Genomic DNA, 21,321 nt, shown 5'->3' on the forward strand with positions numbered 1-21,321 from the left:
GGCTTGTTACCTTTTGCTCGTAATTCATTATTCTTGACATTTAAACTTGTTTAGTTATATATACATAAACATATATGTGTGTGCATATATAACAGAAACTATATATGTAAACATACACATGTAAAGAAGCTGTAAAAGACATCAGTACATTTATTTTTAACTATGCTTTGTTTCTTATGTTGCCATTAATCTTCCTTCTATTCCTGTCCCCAGGGTCAGTTAAGTGAGAGCATGGACCATGGAGGAGTTGGCCAATATGACCTGTAAGTTGCTGCTAAGAAAATGTTCTGTACCATTCATGCCATCTATATATAGTCTCTACTTTTGTTACATTGTTAAGTTGAATAGAAAAATTTGTCATTCTTGTTCAATTTGGGTTGTTTTAGTTCTTTTGCTATTTCTTCACATTAAAATTTGTGACTGTATCTCAAAATAATAATAAAACAAATTCTGGCAAAACCTGCTGTTGTCTTTAATCCTTGTTTCTCCTAACATAGCTATTGTATTGTATTTGAATAATACTTGCAGTATGAGTGCAGTGCCCTTTTTGCAGAACATTCTATGTTCTGTCAGGTTTATAGAGGCTCTGGCTGCATATTTGCATAGCAGTCTGAAACAGATGAGAATTCAGTTCTGATATGATTTCACGAGACAGCTACCTTTAGCTGTGTTTCATGTATAGATACCCAGCTTGTTTTCAGTGTGCCACGTGTAACAAGAAAGCAGCAATAGTTCAAACAGTTCAGTTACCTTTTCTGTAGCAAGGAATAGGGTAAGGAGTTGGCCTCACCCTGTCTTTTACAGAAGGATAGTATAATTTAGAAACATCCTTAAGTTGTGGATCAGTCTTCTTCTGTGGCATGTTCAGAGTTGTGACTTCTTTTGTTCCAGCTTTTTTTTCTGCAGTGTATTTGTTACAGAAATTGTATTGTGAGTGTGGGGGCTGCTGGCTGTGATTTAAAACTTAAACACACCTTACGGCATTGTAATCTTGTGGAAATGTCCAAATCAGTTTGAGTTGTTGGTCCTTCAAACTTAATTCTGGTACAATACAGAAATATATTACGCATTAAAATGAAGGCATCTGAAGGAAATCTTGATACAGGCAGATAGTCTCATGTGCAAACTGAAACATAGCGCTTTGCACACATATCTACAGTTTCTGATGCTAGGAATTCTCCTTATCTCCAAAGCAGTCATTCAGATATGTCAGTTTTAGTGTACGTTTTGCCGTAAGTAGTTTGCTTGCTTACTTTCTCTTGATTGTTGACAAGTATCAGGTAGTCTTATATTCTTGTTTCGGTTTTATCCAGTGGCATGGAACATTGTGAAAAATTTGAGATTTCAGAAACTAGTGTAAACAGAGGTCCAGAAAAGATCCGACCGGAGTGCTTTGAGTTACTGCGCGTACTGGGCAAAGGTGGCTATGGAAAGGTAAGGGATTCTTTTCTACAAAAGTAAACCCATTATGCTGAAGGCAGCCAAAATGCTCACTTGCCACACTTGGGGAGGTCTAATGTTTCCATCCTGTGTTCTGAAAAGTTCCTCCTATGCCGTTCATAATGAGTAATTGCTTTTGTATTGGTGTTGTGTAGGTATTTCAAGTACGAAAAGTAACTGGAGCAAATACTGGGAAAATTTTTGCCATGAAAGTTCTTAAAAAGGTAATATGAGTGTTCAAATTTTGCTACTATTAAAAAAAAAAAATTAACCCATTAGCAGTTACAATTTTATAATTACTTAATATACTTGAAATCAATATTTGCCTACGATATATACAGTTATTAACAAGGTGCACTGGAAGCTCTAATGAATCTTGAAGTGATTCTGCCTGCTAACTTCTTACTGGATAATTTAAATATCTCAAGATCTCTTCTGATCTAAATTACAAAATAAATAAAAGAATTAAACTTTGGCAAGAAACCCATTATCTATATATAATGGGGATTTTTAAAATTATGTTGCTAACTCATAGCATTGTGATTTAGTAAACTCAAAGGGGGTTAAATATAAAAGTCTGCAATTTACCTTATCCTTATGCTCATGTTTGTGCTTTTTGTAGGCAATGATTGTAAGGAATGCAAAAGATACAGCTCACACAAAAGCAGAGCGGAATATACTAGAGGAAGTGAAACATCCCTTCATTGTAGACTTAATTTATGCCTTTCAGACTGGTGGAAAACTCTACCTCATCCTTGAGTATCTCAGCGGTCAGTATATGAAATTCTGTTCTTTATTCTTTGTAACCTAAGTAATCTAGAACTTGGATTTATACTGATAAAAAACAATAAACAAGGACAGAAATGCTGGCTGGTTTTCAGTATGAAGCTTTGATGTGTTTGGTAATTCTTGAAGTTGATAGTGTTATGTGAATATCAGAATAGTATGTTCTCAGTTGTGTTTTTTTGTGACAAGTGCATAACAGCACAGAATATCCACATTTAACAATTTTTTAGGAAACAGATTTTTTTTTTACTGACTTAAGATGACAGAATGCACTTTGACAGAGTATAATACTCATTTTTCTCATGGCAGGAGGAGAACTATTTATGCAGTTAGAGAGAGAAGGGATATTTATGGAAGACACGGCTTGGTAAGTGAAGATATTTTGGTAAATTAATAGCGTTTCTTGCGTGCTTGGAAGTATCCATTCTGACATGGAGAACTGTAATCACTTCGTTCTGTAGTCTAGTGAAAGAAACAGTTACCCAGGTTTTGGGAAGATGCATGTGTTTTGTACTTAGTAGTTTGTGATGGCATCTTGATACAACAGTCTTGATACAGGAGAGGTTCCACTGCTGGTTGCTGACTGTGACTGTCTCATAGGAGTGTGATCTGTTTCAGGTGTTCAGGAAGAGACTTGAAAGACTTGGTCCACACACAGTTTTACCTGACAGTTACTGACTTTACAAATTTCTGTACTGACTGTGTGCTCCTAATGATGGAATGTATGAAGTAATAAAGTATTCTAATGAATTAATGGATGAGAAACAGTCTTTTGAGTAGCAATATTTTACAAATAAACAAGTTGAAATTACCTCTACTAGGTTAGACTTTGCACAACCAAATATGGTTGTATCTTTCCCCAGCACATGCGGATAATTTTTTAGAAAAAGCCTCAGTGTGCATATGGGGCTGTAGTACTGCACTGTTCCACAAACAGCACTGAAGGAGCTGCTGGTTACCTTCTTAGCTTCAGATATTTCCTTCTGCTTTTACATCCAGATGTGGTAATACAGATAGAAGCAGGTTTTGCCCAGTAACTGTTAAGCTCATATATTTGGAGGAATCTAAGGTAGCCACCAAATGGATAAATCTAATGGCATACGTTTGTATTTCATCTTAGAATCTCTGTGTGTTTTGGCAAATCAATCACAAAGGCATCATTGTCTCTCAGATTTCTCAGATGTTTTCAAGGAATCATTGATGTGGATGTAGTAACCTTAGTGCTTAAGAGGCTCGGCGTGACTGAATATGTCTAATTGCCTGGCATGTGTTTTCTTCCAGCTTTTACCTAGCAGAAATCTCAATGGCACTGGGGCACTTGCATCAAAAAGGAATCATTTATCGTGATCTGAAGCCAGAAAATATCATGCTTAATCATCAAGGTAGAAATATAGTAATAATTATGTTGTCAGTCATTTAAGCATTTCTTCAGAGGTCACTCTATGCTTCATTCATATGTGAATTTTCTTGTAACTATGGCATGCTCATGATTGTGCCTGGTATAACGGAATAACTGCCAAAGCTAATTGCTTGCCTTTGAAATATAGGTTCCTCAGATTTAATAGAGAGGCTCCAGCAAGCTCCAAGTTGGGTGTATATAAGCACAGGCATTTCTTGAATGGTTGACTTGCTACTGTTTCATCTCTGAGATCTAAGCATAATTCTTCTGGATCATTGTGAAATACTTAAATGTGTGTCTTCACACGGATACTTTAAGTATCTGTGTGACAGCATCAGTGACATTTCAGTAATGGGGTAACAAGGCATTAATTAGGGACAAGTTAGGTAAGATTCCAGCCTGCAGCTGAAATGACTTATCTAGCTGCTGACGCTTTGTCTGACAGTAGCAGTGATTCCGGATTGCATTGCTGCATTGCTACATGACAGGGATTAGTCTGGCAATCTGTACCATCCAGTATTTTCACGTGAGATGAAACAACTTCAGTCTTTGTATATAATTATGTTTTTTTGTCTTATTAACTGTACTGCTTTGTCAGACCATTAACTGCAACTGGAGGTAGTTCAGAGTTATTGCATATTAATGTTAAAAATACATATTTTTTTATGTTTATACAAATGTCAGAATTCTGGTATTTGTCTGTCTTACATATTATTTATTTAATTTCAGGTCATGTAAAATTGACAGACTTCGGATTATGTAAAGAATCAATTCATGATGGAACAGTCACACACACGTTCTGTGGAACAATTGAATACATGTGAGCTGCCTGATGAAACACAGAAGTATTTAAGAACTGATGGTTCAGTTATAAGAAATTGTACTTGAAAAGGAGCAGTCAGAATTACTACTAAGCTTGTTAAAGTATTTTTGTATTTTCCATTTTTTGATTATAGGGCCCCTGAAATCTTGATGAGGAGTGGGCATAATCGTGCTGTGGACTGGTGGAGTTTGGGGGCATTAATGTATGACATGCTGACTGGAGCAGTAGGTGCACAGTTATAATTGCATGTATTTCTCTGTATAGATTTTGAAGTTACCTGTCGTCTAATTCAGATGCATGTATAAATATGAATATACTTGTATAGACTGCAAGTAACAGATATAACTAAAAGACAACTACGCTTGTACAACTACAGTCATGAGCTGGTCTTATCCAAAGAATGATTTCAAATTACTATTTGCAGTAATTTTATCTGCTTTATGCATTACTGAAATTAGGGTTTTTTTGTACACAAGTAAGAGATCTGAACAAGTCTTATTTTTCCTTCCACTACAATGGTGCTTTCTAGCCTCCTTTCACCGGGGAGAACAGGAAGAAAACAATTGACAAGATTCTCAAGTGTAAACTCAATTTGCCTCCCTACCTCACACAAGAAGCCAGAGATCTGCTTAAAAAGGTAGAATTTTAATAAACGTCAGTACTGCGCATGTATGTGGAAAATAGAAATTTAATTATACCACTACAGCTTGTTAATTATACCACTACACTACCCCATGCTTGTTTTGACTGCTGCTAACTCAGTCTTAGTTTTGTGTGGCAAACTAGATTGTTTTGTCATGAATGTGGATTTTCTGTTTGTTCCATATTCATTCTGTGTGGTATTCAATCATGATGATTCATTTCAGGACTAGTCTAATCATAATGGCATAACTAATTCTGGATGTTATTTCTTATTAAGCTGCTAAAAAGAAACGCTGCCTCACGTCTAGGAGCTGGTCCTGGAGATGCTGGAGAAGTTCAGGTAACTTTTGCTTAACTTCAGAATTCTTGAACTACCTCACTCAAAATACAGTAGCTTACAGGGAACATCAGGGAAAGGGAGAGTGTATCTGACTTGAAATGTAATGGGCAAAAAGGCAGCCATGCATGATGGGTGATCAAAACATGGATGCTTTGAAATATAACAAAAGAGCAGCTGTCTATCTGATAATTTGAGATTTGGAAAATAACTTACTTCCTTTAGCTCTGTCTTCCAGTAGATCTTTTTTACTAGTTTTACAATGGTGAATTGTACAGTCCACTATGTAAGAGTGAAGTTACTTTAGGGGTCTGATGAAAAACCTGCAGGTCCTTGCATATAGTGCAGCTTTCTCAGGGTAAAAGTCTAACTAGCTGATGTTGTGTTGCATAGAGAAAGCTTAAGCAGAGGCCTAGTTCCTATTTCTTCTTATCTTACTATCTTTTCTTAAAATAAAATCTAGATCTTAACTTTTTAATCTTAAATTTCTGCAAGTTATATCCAGAAGGCTGATGCATGACTGTGCTGTTGCTAACCCTTCTAGGCTCACCCGTTCTTCAGACACATTAACTGGGATGAGCTGTTGGCACGAAAGGTGGAACCTCCTTTTAAGCCCTTATTGGTATGTACTCAGAGAGCTGTGAGATACTTCTCCTGCATACCTTTAGGAAAGGTCTTAAACAGTGTGGTATCTAAAACTTAGGAACATTCACTCTTAGAAGCTGGAGTACCCTTGCTTTCTGGTACTTCAACAGTTCAAGAAGCTATCTGGTGCAGATCTTTCTTTTTTTAAATCCTGAGAACTGATGGTGTATCAACATTTAAGAAACAAAAAGCCCTTTCACGCTGTTCTGTCTTATTATTCTGCAGTCATGGTATTCATCTGTCACCAGAATAGGATATTGCTTTTTTTATGAGAGAAGGTGGCAACAATACCTAAGAGCTAATTGATCCATCTGTTCAGTCTCCTGAAGAAAGAAACTTCTACTTCAGTTTTAATTCCCCCTGCTTCTATGCTGTAGATTATTCAGACTTTGCAGTGCAGTTGTTTCTAAACATAAGTCAGTACTTAGTTGAAACTAAGGTGATAGTTGCTAAGCAAAAGTAAATGAAGTCACCTACTTAAGTTTGGATGTTTGCTTATTAATATTGACACTGCATCTAGCACATTCCACGCAGTAATTAAAGTGCACCTCAAGGTGAGGATGTGGTCAGTAAGCCAGTATTGTTCTACTCTGTGTTTTGGTGATGTGGAATGTCTTTTTTGTTTTGGGTCCAATAACAACAGCTACAGCAGCAAAGGTATAGGTATATCCTTCCTTGATGGTTCCTGACTCAAAATCTCACTTTCAAGTGATTTATGCATCACTAGTGTTGAGTGTACTACAGTATGGAGACTCCAAAGCTTTTATCCTCTACTTTTTTTTGAATGACATTTAGAATGACACAAAAGACTGGTATTTCCAAACCAAATATCTGTAGATCGTTTTCTGTTACTAGCAAATTTTATGAAAGCTGTTTGTACTGACAAGATGGTTTTTAAAAACATGCCTCCACAAATGGGTTACATATTTGTCTTCTTGGTTATGCTTAGCAAGAGACGATCTTGGAATGATGTCTGTTCTTTGACTGAATTGAAGAGTACTCCTCATAGGCAGTTACTCCACATTTGTCATCTGTCCCTTAGTGTAAACACTTGTCTGCCTGTGAAATTGGGATTAAATTATCTGGAGAAAGACTTCCAGAAATTAATAGTTGCAGCTGTTCTATACTGGTTGTGACCAGAGTTAAACTTGAAAGAAACTGCCATTGTATTTCTAAAAGTTTTTGTTTGTAATTTGAGATTTTTTTTTAAAGGCATCTTTTTAATTTGTGTTCCTTTTTGATCCATGATTTTTGCCCCTCCCCCTTGCCTTTATTTCTCAGTGTCAGTGCCCATAGTGACCTCCCACTGGCAGCGACAGGATTCCGACACCACTCCAGGGCTTTACTACAGCAGAGCTCTGCCAAAATCCTATGGAATGAACTCCATCCAGAGGCTACACTGATCACCGCTAAGCCATTTGGTTGATATCTGTAATATAAACCCTTAATCATTTTGTTTTTGCAAAGCAATCTGAAGAGGATGTGAGCCAGTTTGATTCAAAGTTTACACGTCAGACACCTGTTGATAGCCCAGATGACTCTACTCTCAGTGAAAGTGCCAACCAGGTCTTTCTGGTAAGTGAGCCAGGGACAAGCATTCGATGTGGAGAGTTCTGTAGTGTTACTTGGGAACAGTAGAACAATTCAGGTAATTTAAATCTATTGAATCTTACCATCTGATACTCAAAGCAAATTATCAGCATTTTGAAGACATACAGCAACAGATTTAAATGTTTGCAGATTTTGAATATCCTTTACTTTGATTATTTTCAGTGTTTTTTATATAGATAACTTAAAACCCACATAAACATTGCTTTCTGAAATTTCAGCATTCTAATTCAAAGTTGCATTAAGAATCCTGGGGATGTGATTGTTCTAATTGACATGCAGACAATTGATCTTGTAAATCAAAATTAACCAGTTTGAGCAAGCTTCTGTGAATCTGTGATCCAAGCAGAAATATCTGGGGTAAGCAGGCACCCAGTTGGGGAATTCCCTAAAGTCCTGCTGTTTGCATCAGGTAATGAGCAGGTGTTCATGTGTCTAAAGCTACTGTCCTATCTGTAATTTTCTATTTAATTATGGTAATAAATGCACAAGTCACCAGAAATGTCAATCTCACCTGTAAGTTACAGTGCCCTCATTGCTGTTTTGCAGGGTTTTACGTATGTGGCTCCATCTGTACTTGAAAGTGTAAAAGAGAAATTTTCTTTTGAACCAAAAATTCGATCACCTCGCAGATTCATAGGTAGCCCTAGGACACCAGTCAGGTATGTCTCTTTTTTTCTCCTTTTTTTTATCAACTTTTTGGCAAGTAGTTAAAAAAACAGATAAAATTCTCCTCAGTGAGCCTGTCACTTCCATTGAAGTGCAGTATCAATCCTATTTTACAAACTATGTTTGTTAGTGACAAATTTATGGTGTTTGGCAGCACAGGAAGTACTAATTGGCCACCTGTGCCATTAGCTACTGGTGCAGCCTCACAGTCTGGTGACTTTGCTATGTGATCCTCTAAAACTGTTTCAGAACACATGAGGTACTTATATGCTGAAGATCCATTTCAGTAATGAAAACTGCAATCTAGAAATATATCCCAGTTACTCGAAGGAGAGAATTTTACTTTACAAGAGGCTGTGGTAGATACTAGACTTCAGAAATCTCTCAAACTTCTGAAAGCAGAAGGAAGAATTGCATGCTTCTCAGCAGGGATTTGAATTTGGCTTCCTGCAGAACGAGGGGCATAACTTTGTGCTGTGTGTATCTTCATTTCTGATTTTTGTATTTCTTGTTTTAAAGCCCTGTAAAGTTTTCCCCTGGGGAATTCTGGGGAAGAGGTGCTTCTGCCAGCGCATCAAATACTCAGACACCTGTGGAATATCCAATGGAGACCAGTGGAATAGAACAAATGGATGTGACAGTTTGTGGAGAGGCTTCGGCACCGCTTCCAATCCGACAACCAAACTCTGGGCCATACAAAAAACAAGCTTTCCCCATGATTTCCAAACGACCAGAGCACTTGCGCATGAATCTATGACAACACAATTTTTTTAAGCCTTTGAAGGTGGAAAACAAAGAATGGACATAAGCCCCTTGAAGTTGAAATAGGAGGGCTTGTTTGGTTTACTTTTAAAAAGTGACAGTATCAAAGAGTCAGTCCTTGCACAGAGCAACTTGGAAAGCAAAGAGAAATGGATTTTTTTTTTTCTGTCAATCAATGGTGCATAAAAAAACTTTAGAAAATGGTATTGCAGAACTCTAGGCACATCATCTAACTGATTCGCAGTGACATCTTCTCACCTTATCAAGGATTTTTCAGCTTGGTAGCTTGAAACTGACAGTATTAAGGGGCAGGATGTTGCTTCAGAATCACTGGTCTAGTTGTGAATGTGTCAGGGAGGGTTAGCCCTTTCACTAGGCAAAGTATGAAATGCCTATATGCTTGCGACCGAGGAATAATTAGCATGCAAGCTTGGTTAAGCTGTTTCCTGCAATGGGGTGGAATCAAAGATGAGAGATAAAATTAATTGGTATTTCACATTCAAAACCGAATGAGTTTTTTTTATATATATATAAAAAAATATATATTTTTCGAATAGATTTTTTTGATTCAGCTCATTATGGAAAGTATCCCAAAATTTAGAATACGAAATAATTGGTTGCTGTGAAGAAAGTAAAGGCTCTAGTTCTGATTCTCCTCATGAAACAAAAAATCAGTAAGCGAGTTACTCAATTACCAGCTTGGCAACGCGGGGTGGGAAAGAACTGTTCCACTTGCTTACCCAACTGAAATACCTGTTCCTGCAAAGACGAATGGATCTAATCAAATCACAGTGCTGCTATGTTCTAGGCTTAACTGGAAGCCATGGGCTCAAATACATGTCCTGCTTATTTCATCCTTGTCCTCAGCAGACATTTCACTGGGAAACATCACTTTCGTATATGCCAGTCATTTAGCTGGAGATGGCTGAATACATTCAGATTCTTACCCATGTAAAAGGTTGGGAGAAAGTGCATCTGAACACAAGGTCAGGAGGTGTGGCTGTACTTCCACAGGAAATGTACGCAACATCTACGTCATGTAAGCAAGCAAACCTTTTTGTAACCAATGGGTAAGAACTTCAGGAAATTTTTTTAAAATTTTTGCTTATGGGATGGACTTCCCTGCTGTTACATATTTCTAAATTTGCAAATTATTTTTTTTTTCCTATGCTGGGGCAATAAATTTGCTGATTGTATGAGGCTGAGGAAAACGTTAAACGGCCTTTCAGCGAATGTCTTCCACAGTGGGTCAGAACTTCAGCAACTTAATTTAGCAAACATGTTCTAAGGACACTATTTATGTTTTTAAAATTGTCACAATCTGTACAAATGGCTTACAGGTACAAAGAATAAAATAAAGGTAACTTTACCTTACTTAATACTTCCTGCCTTAAAGAAAGCATTTCCATGAGCATAGCTGGTGAAAGGGTTAATATCTGCAGAGCTTTACACTAGTTAGAGTGTGTATGGTGTGTGCGTGTGTGTGTGTATATGATCATGCAACTGCATACAAGTCCTGTCATTTTTTGCCTGCCACACGTTGCATTATCTTTAGTCAAACTGTGCAAAGTCTACTTCTAGTGTTTCACAACAGTAGGGATTTTTTATAGATTCTGCTTACTCTGTGTATACTGAATCTTTTTGAGCCATAGGATCCAAGCCATAAGACTCTCTACACGTTGAATCCGATCAGAGTTTGCAAGCCAGAAGGATTCAGTGATATCTCGTTGATACGAATAAAGAACCAACAAAAAAAGATGCATACGATTGAGCAAAAATTAGTATTTCGTTTTCTTCCTGATAAGCCTTTTGTTGGAGAATTTCTTTTTTTAGTTTTGTAAGGAAAATCAAGTTGCCTTCCATTGACATAAATTGTACTGGAAGATGGATGTTTTTCATTGGGCAATATGGCCGCTGGTGACACACTGTGGAACTGAAATCAGAGTGCTTACGTGTGTGTATATTATGCATATTTGCAAAGAGGCAACACTTCAAGCAATGCCTGCTCTGTGTCACTTGTTAACATAGGTTTCCTGCCGTGTTTACTGAGTATAAATGAACTTCGTTTAATTTAATCTTATTTTTTGAGGCAGATCTCTTGGTCCTAGTTACAGCTAACAGTTCCTTTTTGGTTGGCTGGATAGAGCTGTCCAGTAGAGTTCGTTTGGTATGGCTGGCAAGAATGGCAAGAGTTGTTTGTCTGAGTTCACTGCTTAATTACAGATACAGTTGATCACTTTTAAAAGGAAATTTCATATCCTGTCCATGTTTCATCCCATAGATTGTAAGTTTTAATTCCCTACCATGACTGTGAAACTTCTGGAGTGTGACTCAGACAGCAAGCACACACTATGCAATATGGTTTATCCTGTATTTATTTGTAAAAAATATCAGACATAGATCCTCTATATATATATAGTAGTGTCAAAATGACTAGTCTCGACCTGAGGGGAGTGGAGTTCTAGCTCCTGTCTGGCTATTTCAGATAAGTGCAGAATGCATTGAATATTGGAGAGCTTAACAAGTGCTTTCTTTTGTTCATTTAAAAATGTCTTAAATTTTTCATTAGAGTATAGAATCTTATTTTTTTTATTTTGTACAAGCTGCGCTTTTTTAATTATAATCACTGAAAAATTCACTATAATTTGATTTTATAGAATTTTTGTAGCATTACAAAAATATAGTAAAACTGAGGTTAATACCTGTTTTGGCTAACCATATGAAAGTATTAAATCTTAAACTTGAACAAAAGTCGTATTTTTTTTTACTAGATGTTAAATAGGGCAATATTTTGTTCTGCGAGGCGTTACCACAAAAGGTTTCTAATAGGTCAGCTGCATTACCAGCAGTTTTTCTTTTCCCATTTAATGCAGAAATCATTCTGGTATGAGATATTCAGAATTCCATCCTTTTTCTCTGTGGGAGTGATGCATACATTTGATGCCATTTGTGTACTAAATTGTAATTTTGGGAATGCTGGAATAATTCCTACCAAGACTGTCTTAATTGTGCCATCTGACATCTGAATGTCATCCTGGTATTAGCTCATAATAAAAGATACAAATAAATGAGTCAGTGGTTCTTTGGAATATCCCTTTTTTTAAATGTATTGATGTCTAGCTATATCCAAAAGCTGAACTGCTAGAGAACATAGGATATTTGTGTCCACCCCATACAGTGGATGTTTACTTGGGGAGTTAACGTTAAAAAGAGAATCAAACCAAACTGCTGTCACTGTTAATTGAGTCCATTGCCTGTTTTACAGAGCAGTCCCTAGCCTTTGTTACAGATGGGTGTAGGAGAAAGAGAAGTTCTTAAAAACCAGGTGCATGACTTCAGTATTGTTCCTGCGGATCCTCACTGATTTACTGTATTTGGTTTCTATATATGAATTTCTAGAGATTGTTCTCTTCTAGATTAACTTGGCTTTGTAGCTGCGTCCAAGAAACAAACTTGAGCTTGAGGAGAAAAAAAAGGTAATCCCTGCTCTGCTTCTCATCTTTCACAGCTTGTTGGGACTAAACATGCTGCAGAATAAGATGGACATGAATAGCAATTACTGAAAACTTAAATATACGTTAATCCAAGTGACTTTTTCAGGAAGTAGGGCTTAAGTTTAACTGTGGGCCTTCGAAGGAAGAGGGAGGGAGGGGGGAATTTTGTTGAGAACTTAAAGGACCCAAAGATGCTGATCAGTCTGTCTTAGCAGGTACAGGTACCTTCACCTAGGCTCTGGCTCTTGAAGAGTGACCCACTGAATGCCATTTGTCATCTTCTCTGTTCTGTCTCCTGCAGAATCTGGGTGTCTGTGAGCGTGTACGTGTGTAAAGCAGGACAGCTACCCTGGCCTGAGTGGGCTTGACAAGGAGGAGCTGCATCTCAATGGCATGCTGCTGACTGGCAGATCAGAGAGGACGTCCTTCGTGGATGTAAGTTACTCACTTCCTCCTTCTCTGTAACTAAGATGAGAGTGACTTGTTTCAATCATGAAATGTAAATCTAACCTGGCTGATCAAAATCTCTTTTAAGCTCTTGTTTTTTAATAGACTATGTTTGGTAATATTGCTGGATTTGGATAATTCTCAATGGATCTTGAAGAAAAGTCATTAACTTGGAGATAATAAGATGAATTGTTCTCTGATCCTATATGCAACCAACTTAAATCAGTGAGTAAACTCTTGGCATTAGCATTCCAGGAAAAAAACCTAATCCAGGATAAGTCACGTTCCTTCCTTCCGTAGAATACTGGGTAAGTTGGTTGGTACCTCTGCCTTCTCCTAAGCTGGGTGTTGGGCTCACACACACAGCTAATTTTGAAGGTGCTGTTTGTTGACAGAATTAAATATGGTATTCAAACTGCTCAGAAAGTACTCACACAATACCTGCTGAAGAAAATCTACAGGCATAGAACACCTTTTAGATAAGCACTGTGTTCAGACTGTCTGGGGAAGTCCAAATATGACTGTGTAAGTGCCTGAAGAGCCACGTGGACCCCCAATGTATGGGGGTGCATCACAGATTCAGAACCCAACCTAAAGTTCTCCCTGCTCGTTTTTGTTCCACAATAGATTCAGTTCTTGTCTATCGCAATGGATCTCATCTCTTTATTCAACGTGCACCAAACAGATAGATTTAAATGCCTTTATTCCCTCTCATTCTTATGCATACTACAAAGGGCATATATAGTATAAAATATTCTCCCCTGTAAGAAAATCTGGTTCCTGCTGTGACAAAAATAGAGTATTAAAGATCTCTTTTAAAAATACCGATCTCATAAAACGCTCAGTAAAAAAACTAACATCAGCAGTTGCTTTTCTGTGTTAAATCTGTGATCAACTGGAAATCTACACAAACCTAAAGGAGAAACATCTTGTCTTTATCTCCAGGTGCAGTCAGCTGCCAGTACTGATGCGGGAAGAAATTGCTGTAGCATTAAGAGATCATTAACGCCAGGTGTGACAGGTAGCTTTAGCTCCCACTGGAGTCCAGAGTATAAAATTCACTGCTAACCCTGGGTTTTTTGGGTAACGTTGGAGGCATAAATACAACTTAGCACAGTCTGGAACGCTACATAAGATTTTAAATTAAAGGCTGATTTAAGAAGCTGCTGCAAACGCAGCATTTTGGAAGGGTTTGATTGTTTTCTGAAAGAATCACAAGAGAAGCAATGCTGGCTTTCCTGCTTTCACTTTATCAACTTATTTTCCTATACTTAAGAAGTTAGCACTCTCTGCACTGTTTTAAGTATTAGAATGTTTCCTAGAAGCAAGAAATCCCATAGACCCTGAATTGGGAAACTCATTCCCTGTGCTACCTACACCCCCATTTGCAGTAAGCTGTACAGAACGAGCAAACTAAAACAAGTTGCTTGACATGCCTTAGAAAATCTGCAGGCGCATAGATGTAGCTCCATCCTTCCACTTGTTAACATGGTCTGAAATAACAGTTCTGCAGAGTGGACATGTTTTTTCTCTATTAAACCATAAAGAGATGCATTCTTCACAAAACGTGTGCTGTAATGAAAAGAATGACAGCTTAGAGCTTCTGAGCTCTTCTGTTTGTAAGGAGGAATATTATTTGCACAGCCTGATTTCTAAAGGTAATCAGAAGACAAACACTGATCTAACTCTGTGTACTTCTGTTTACCAGTCCTTAAAAACACTTTAACTTGGCAGAAACGAATTCTGATGGTGCGTATTACCTGGCAGATCAGCAGGATAGGCTTCTGGAATTCAGCATGGCAGATAGAACAAATATCATCTGATTCAGAGCACTGCCTCTTGCTCGCTGTCACCCCGTAGTGCTGCAAAACAACATATTTTCAGCACATATTAGTTTCTAAGTGGGGGAAAAAAAAGACAAAGAACGCAGAAAGGAACAGGAATAAGGGCTGCTATGAAAGGGAAACCACCCAATCCTTTATACAACAAAGTTTTGCTGAACTTTTCAATGCTTGATGTAGGGCCTACAGGTCACATGCTCCCATCTCCTGTAGGGTATGCAGTTAATTAAGTTAATTTCTCCGTCTGAGGACGGCTATAGGAAAAGCCTGGAGCAGGTTGGTTGCTTGGTTTCTTCTTTTTTTGTAGGACTTAAACAGAGACTTCTAAGCAAAACACTTTGATTTGACCATAATAGAACTTAACCTAAAGTGCTTAACTATTTTAGATCAATGATACCGGGCTCTAAAATCTTCTATGTGTTTTACCATGCGAACAGCAGGCTAAATAACAATACCTGCTCCTAGACAGATGACTGAGAAACTTATTCTAACAGCAGTTACTTACATGCCAATTGTTTTGGTAAGCTTCATTTCTCACTTATATTTCTGCTAGAAGTATTGCCTGTGTGCAACCAGTATTTATTCCAGTTAGAAAATAGGAAGTAGGGAAAAAGGGGGATGTTATCTCCCAGAAGTGTATCTGAAGAGACGGGCAGAACACACTGTTAGCCCATAATTATACCCTTGTTTTGCAGTTCTGACTGCGTAAGTACAGAGGGGGTACATTAAAAGCACAGCTGCCATTAGGAGAGCTGTACAAAGTAATACAGGAATGGGTTATTTCAAAGAGGAGCATTTTCATGTATATCAGATCTACTGTCTTGTAGATAGAAGCGTTCAATACTCACTGGTCGTGTACAAAATATCCGTAAAACCTGTCTGAAGTTCCTCCATTGTCCAAAAAAGCTCAAAAGCTGAAACGGGAAGGAGAACATGAGCGCTGGTTAACGTTTTTCTCTGGGAACTGAAGACAACCTCCAAGATTTTGTGCAGACCCCAGCAGCAGGAGTGGCACTGCCAATGTGATGTGGGCAGGAAGGTAAGCAAAGGGTTTGCACCAACCCTGTTTTGGTTGCTTGGGATGTAAGCTCAGTATTTAGCCTGAAGGTTTTTCAGTATTGCGTGGCTGTTCTTTGGAAGAAAAACATCCTTGGTGTTGTGAATTGAAGTGCTCAATTGCAAATGTATTAGAATGATCATTATGTGTACAGCAGTCCTTAGAGTTGTGATTGAGACATCGTAACACCACACGTGTTTTTCATGTTCAAAGCAGAACTTGTCCTGAGTTTGTTTTTGGGGGGGGCAGTTGAGCTCTATAACAAATGATGCAGCTATTTTAAATGCCCCTCTGGCTTGTTTAGCATCACACACAAATTCTAGCAGAGAAAACTGGAGTTTCCCAGAAGCTGCTGACTTCCTTTTTGCCGTAAGTTTCACCTTTATTTCTGTAAGCTCTCCTCCTCTCTATTTCTGATGACAGTCAGATCGATGTCTGATCTGAGAAGGGTCCCACAGCAACAAAGTTCTTTGCTGCACAACCCCCATCCATGCCCAGAGCAGATGCAGGGGAGGGGAAAAAGAAGAATGAATGCAGTGCCCTGAGCCACTCTTCCCTTTTTCAACCTGCAGGTCACTTCAAATATGGGAACCGAACAGAAATATGTTGGCTTGCATGGCTCCAGTGCTAATTACAAACTAGTTTAGAGGACTGTACAGCTTACCTTGAGAATGAGGTAGGAAAGGCCCAGCAGTGTCCCAAGGGTCCATCCAAGTACACTGTCCGGCTCCCCATAGCCAATAAGATAACGGAACCAAACTGGTATGGGGACAAACATACGGTAATACTGGCAGAGTTCTTCTAACAGCATGTACCAGTAGCCCTAAGCAAGACATGCAAAAGAATCTCTCAAGATGTAAAATGCAAACGTGTACAATTAATTGCTAAAGAGAAAGAAGCATAAAGTAATTGGACTGAACAAGGAGACTGAGTTAATGATGGCTTAAAAATTACTAATTAATAACCTACCTAAGAAATAAAGTCCTGGTACATTTTGAAAGAGAAAATCTACCCAAACTGCCCGTTCAGATGCTATCATGTGCTACCTACACTCGTTCACATTGTTAGTAATTGTAACTACGAGTGGTATTTGCTGTTTGGATGTAGAACTTGGCTTGTTTTTTGCATGTCTTACCTTGGGAAGCAGATACACATCAGTACCCCACCAACCAATGCAGGCTCCTAACGTAACTTAGTAAGAAACACACAGTACAGCAGCTGCTGTGTTAACAGCCTGCATACACGTTCTTCCATTGCTGCAAATAAAAGGTCCCTTCATCCCATCTCTTACAGTAGAAATAAACCATTTATCCAATGAAACAATACAAGCAATTTTTCTCAGATCAGACTGTAAGTCTTCCTTGGCACCAAGCAGAGAAGAACATGAAATCCACAGGGTTTTCTTGCCCATGGTGCAGAGGTGGATGATGTACAGACATGTAATTACAAGGCTTTCCTCTGGGTAGAATTTAATCATTGGCTATTTTAGCAGAAAAGGATGTTCTTAAGGAGATGGATGGTTTTCTTACCTTGGATTTAAAGGACATCATAAAAGAAGGCACCAAGAGAATAAAGCACTTGAAGCCCATGAAGAGGAATTTTAGAATGAAGTCTGTGACTCCCACAATCCAAAGTACGTCCCAGAAGTTCTTAAAATCCACAGTAGGGTTTAAAAAGATTAAGCTACAAAACAAAGCAGACAGAAAACCCAACCCCAGTGAATCAGAAGTGAACGGAGCGCCCTGCTCAGAGGAAAGGAACCAAGGATTATCAAAGCAGCACTAACCGAAAATGAAGTTTTTACTCTAAATGGATCCTTTGTGACCTCTGACGGCCTCTCCATTTCTGAACCTTCATCACAACCCCCCGTCCTCTACATGAAGGTTTTCTTTTCCATTTTTGCATTACAGTCTTTGAGTGATGCACACCCAGGACTGTAACTACAGAACGGTCAAGGAGGGAAACGGCAGGCATAGAGCCCACGGGACTGCAGACTGCTCTGAACTCAGGATGCTGAAGGCTCAGAGCTGGGAATCACAGCCAGCCACATCCCCGTGGCTCAGTGCCTCCACTGCATTTGCAGTATGATTTTGCAAACTCAAAGGAACTGTTCTTAAGGACAGCACTGTCCAGGTGAGCAGGGGAGGAGGAATGGAGATGAAAATGAAAGAGGAACCAATGCTACGATTAAAGAAAAGTGGCAGCAGCACAGATAAAGCATTTCCAGTTTGCATCTGTGTGAACTGTGACATGAATGGAGATGTTCCTCTACTTACCTATAGTACAGAGACTGAGAATGAAAGGTGTAATAGAGGAGGAGAGAGGATCCAGTGAGGTACAGCAGCAGCCAAGCACACTGCAACTTGGAGCACCGCTCCTGTAAGATAACCAAGACTTATCACAATCCTTATCTCCACCTTAACTACATCTCCAAAGCACTCCCTGTCACACCTGAGCAGTTATTACTGGAAGATTCCATCACACTGATTTTAGGCCATAAGCACAGCTAAGTTTTTCTATAAACTGTAGAAAGCTCTCAGAACGGCAACGGTCAAAGGAAGAAAAGCTGTCTGAGTTTTGCCAACTTACCTATGAAACTCTGTGCCACACAGAAGCACTGAGTCTACAAAAGCACTTCTGCCTTGTACCAAATGGGGGCAGATACAGCATCTCCGTTCACGTTTCTTTTGAGAGCTGATGGCTTTGGTTAACTCACAGAGCTGTGCTGCAGGGGGTGATACTTACTTTGAGGAAGACCTGATTCACTATGCTTTTGTTTGCATACATGTAAGTTGTCAGCAGCCCAATTCCAAGAGAAATGCCTGTTAGGAGAGAAAGATAAGAAATAAGTAAACTGGATTGGGTTAAAATAAGCAGCCCCTTGTTGTATTTCTTTGTGCTCACAGTTAATAGCTCTGATTATAACGCCAATAACTGAGCATGTTTCAGGTATGCCAGGAAAGGAAACGGCAGCCATTGAAAGGCAGCTCAGTGAATCTCTGCTTGATGAACAAAGCAATGAAGCCAGAAACGAACTGGATGCTGTTTCAGGCATTCCTACTGGCCCACCTCCGGGGAAGCTCTGCTCCCTCAGCCCTCGCCCTGTTTTCCCCTACCGATCATGTGCTGCACCACCAACTTGACGCCCAGAATGAAGAGGTATGGCAGGCTTCTGTGCAGCCACTGGAGGACGCATCTGAGCTCCGAGATGGAACTGCTGTGTTCCTCGGGGTCCGCCGCGCTGTCAGCGGAGCCCCCCGCCTCGCTGTGGCCGTGGGAGCGGCTCTGGGAGCTCAGCCTCGAACGCCTCCAGCCGGCGTTTTCTCTGCCTTCTCCCACGGCAGAGCTCAGCTGTATGAGCGCATCCCCGCTCGGATGGCACGAAATCCCCCCCGCTGCGTGGGCGCTTTGGGAAGGCGGGGGGTCGCCGCCGGTCCCGTGGGCGCCGTGCGGATGGCTGCAGTTCGGTTGCATGGTGGGATCTCCTCCTGGGCCGGGCTCTCAGTGCTTCGTCTCCTGGAACGGGAAGCAAAAAGTCACGGCCGGAGGAAGAGCACAACGAGTCGGGGAGCTGAAAAGACGCACAAAGGGCGTATCGCACACACGGGGGGACGCGGAAGGGCGAAAGCAAAACTCCTGCGGGACAGAGAGGAACTCTCCGTGCATCTGCAAAGTCCGACAGCCTTCGGAACGGGGCGCCGAAATCCGCCCCTCGGCGGCGCCGTTACCGCCGACGACCTCACGCTGCAGCACAGCCGGCGCCGCGCCCGGTACCGCCACGGAGCGCACGGCCGGGATGGCAGCGCGGTGCCCGCGGGGCCGCCGCCGCTCTTAAAGGCGCAGCGCAGCCCGGCCAGCAGCCCCGCCGCCTCCGCCCTACCGCGGCCGTTTCCCCGTCACAGGGCCGCGCACGACGCGCTCCGGGCGGAGCCTCCGGGAAGTACCGACGTTCGCCGCCCCGCACCGCGCGCTCCCTCGGGCCGCCCCGACCGCGGCCGAACCTCATCGCGCGGCCGCCGCCTCCATCGCCGCCGCCGCCGCCGAGTGGGGAGGAGGAAGAGGAGGAGCCGCGAGGAGGAGGGGAGGAAGGCGTTGCCGTGGCGACGCGCGGCTCGGGCGGGCGGTGCTGCTGAGCGGGGCGGGCGGTGCGCGGTTGGCGGTAACGCGCGGCTGTGCGCGCGCCCTGGAGGCGCGTTGGACGCTCCGTCGCGGTGCCGCTCACGGCGCTCGCGCACTGCCGGCGGCTCTTCCCGCCGTGCCGCACGCGTTGGTTACGCGGCGCCCAATGGCAGCGTTAACCCAGCGGTGCTTTGGCGCCGCCTGCCGGACGAGTCGGGAACCGCGCCCAGAGCCGAACCGACGCCGCGCTGTACGGTGGGGAAACGGGGCGGGCGGGAAGGGCTGAGGTCGGAGCGGCCCCGGGCGTTCCCAACTGCCGGCGGTGCCTCCGTCATCAGCGCCATCGGCAGCTTTCGGCGGTGTCTGTCTGCTTTTCCCATCGTGGTTAATAAATATAGGAACGGTATTGGAACCAACACCAATCCTTGACGCGGCCCCACGGTTCCTTCTTAGCGCAAATCAGGGATCACGGGCTTAATCTTTGCCAAACCCCTTCCCACCCCAACGCACGGGGTCCCCTCCTCAGCCGGAGGGCACTTCAGTCACCCCACTCAATTTTCACCACCCCCATCCTACCTGTTGCCATCACCCCAGCCCAGAAAAATCTCAGTTTGGGTTTCTTATAGGGCCTGCGAAGTGCAGCATCCCTGTGTCTGCTATGGGGAATGCAGCATCCCTGTGTCTGCCATGGGGACACAGCATCCCACAGCAGAGCCCTGGAGGGGGAAAAAGCACAAACGTTTCTCATAGAGTAGACAAAATGGGTGAGGGAGATGATGGTTTCTATGAAACCATAATGAAATTCTTGTTTACGGCCCAGCTCCTCCTTTACATCCAGAATGTGTCATTTAGGTGATCGGGCCAGCAGGTGGCAAACGTAATTGAATTCAAGAAAATAAACAAGGAAGCAGGCTGGGGACCGGCTGCTAAAAAGATGACATCTCGTTTACTAATTAGGAGGATTTACAGGAGGCTGTATTTAAAAACAGATGATTGTCAATAGCTCAGCTGCATCATGGAAGTTACCTCCGAGGTTCAGCTTCCCATAACCAACACTGGTGCTGCACGCGGCTGCAGCTCACGCAGTGATGCCGATGCAATAACCGGGCCTGAAACAAAACCCCCCGTGGGTCACCTCTGCTGCTGTACATCTGTATGAATGTGGATTCCCCCCAGAACCTTTCTGTTGAGATACACTTTGGCTAAATGATGGATCCATCCCTCCTTATGGACTTCCAAGGTGTTACAAAGG

General features: G+C 41.3%; 2 protein-coding genes across 8 annotated transcripts in view; one reads left to right on the forward strand and one right to left on the reverse strand.

Moving 5' to 3' along the window:
- The window catches only part of RPS6KB1 (ribosomal protein S6 kinase B1), a 33,193-nt gene extending 21,011 nt beyond the window's left edge, over window positions 1-12,182 (forward strand). For 3 of the 4 annotated variants that reach the window (XM_046902412.1, NM_001030721.2, XM_046902413.1), the window contains 14 exons: window positions 214-263; window positions 1,314-1,434; window positions 1,596-1,664; window positions 2,063-2,210; window positions 2,536-2,593; window positions 3,508-3,608; window positions 4,355-4,445; window positions 4,582-4,672; window positions 4,978-5,085; window positions 5,368-5,430; window positions 5,972-6,049; window positions 7,540-7,647; window positions 8,230-8,342; window positions 8,869-12,182. In XM_046902412.1, coding sequence (XP_046758368.1) covers window positions 232-263; window positions 1,314-1,434; window positions 1,596-1,664; window positions 2,063-2,210; window positions 2,536-2,593; window positions 3,508-3,608; window positions 4,355-4,445; window positions 4,582-4,672; window positions 4,978-5,085; window positions 5,368-5,430; window positions 5,972-6,049; window positions 7,540-7,647; window positions 8,230-8,342; window positions 8,869-9,106 — 1,419 coding nt within the window. In that variant the 5' untranslated portion in view covers window positions 214-231 and the 3' untranslated portion in view covers window positions 9,107-12,182. Of the gene's footprint in view, window positions 1-213; window positions 264-1,313; window positions 1,435-1,595; window positions 1,665-2,062; window positions 2,211-2,535; window positions 2,594-3,507; window positions 3,609-4,354; window positions 4,446-4,581; window positions 4,673-4,977; window positions 5,086-5,367; window positions 5,431-5,971; window positions 6,050-7,353; window positions 7,648-8,229; window positions 8,343-8,868 lie in introns of those variants that run through there. The other variant, XM_046902414.1, reaches the window with a different exon arrangement.
- RNFT1 (ring finger protein, transmembrane 1) lies at window positions 11,469-20,000 on the reverse strand. Of its 4 annotated transcripts, XM_040650503.2 has the most exons (10): window positions 19,952-20,000; window positions 19,067-19,466; window positions 18,696-18,772; window positions 18,227-18,327; window positions 17,480-17,633; window positions 16,615-16,773; window positions 15,742-15,807; window positions 14,813-14,914; window positions 14,489-14,624; window positions 11,469-13,070 (listed from the first exon to the last, which is right to left on the reverse strand). In XM_040650503.2, the coding sequence occupies exons 2-9, from the start codon at window positions 19,422-19,424 to the stop codon at window positions 14,490-14,492; spliced, it is 1,152 nt and encodes a 383-aa protein (XP_040506437.1). In that variant the 5' UTR covers window positions 19,425-19,466; window positions 19,952-20,000; the 3' UTR covers window positions 11,469-13,070; window position 14,489. The 4 variants fall into 4 exon arrangements, with proteins under 4 accessions (XP_040506437.1, XP_415883.2, XP_015151626.2 ...); XM_415883.8 differs by lacking the exon at window positions 11,469-13,070 and having other exon boundaries at window positions 13,739-14,624; XM_015296140.4 differs by lacking the exon at window positions 11,469-13,070 and having other exon boundaries at window positions 13,739-14,624; window positions 19,895-20,000.
- Window positions 20,001-21,321: the final 1,321 nt, after the last annotated feature.

This window comes from Gallus gallus, chromosome 19 (assembly GCF_016699485.2).
Source record: "Gallus gallus isolate bGalGal1 chromosome 19, bGalGal1.mat.broiler.GRCg7b, whole genome shotgun sequence".
Lineage (NCBI taxonomy): Eukaryota > Metazoa > Chordata > Aves > Galliformes > Phasianidae > Gallus > Gallus gallus.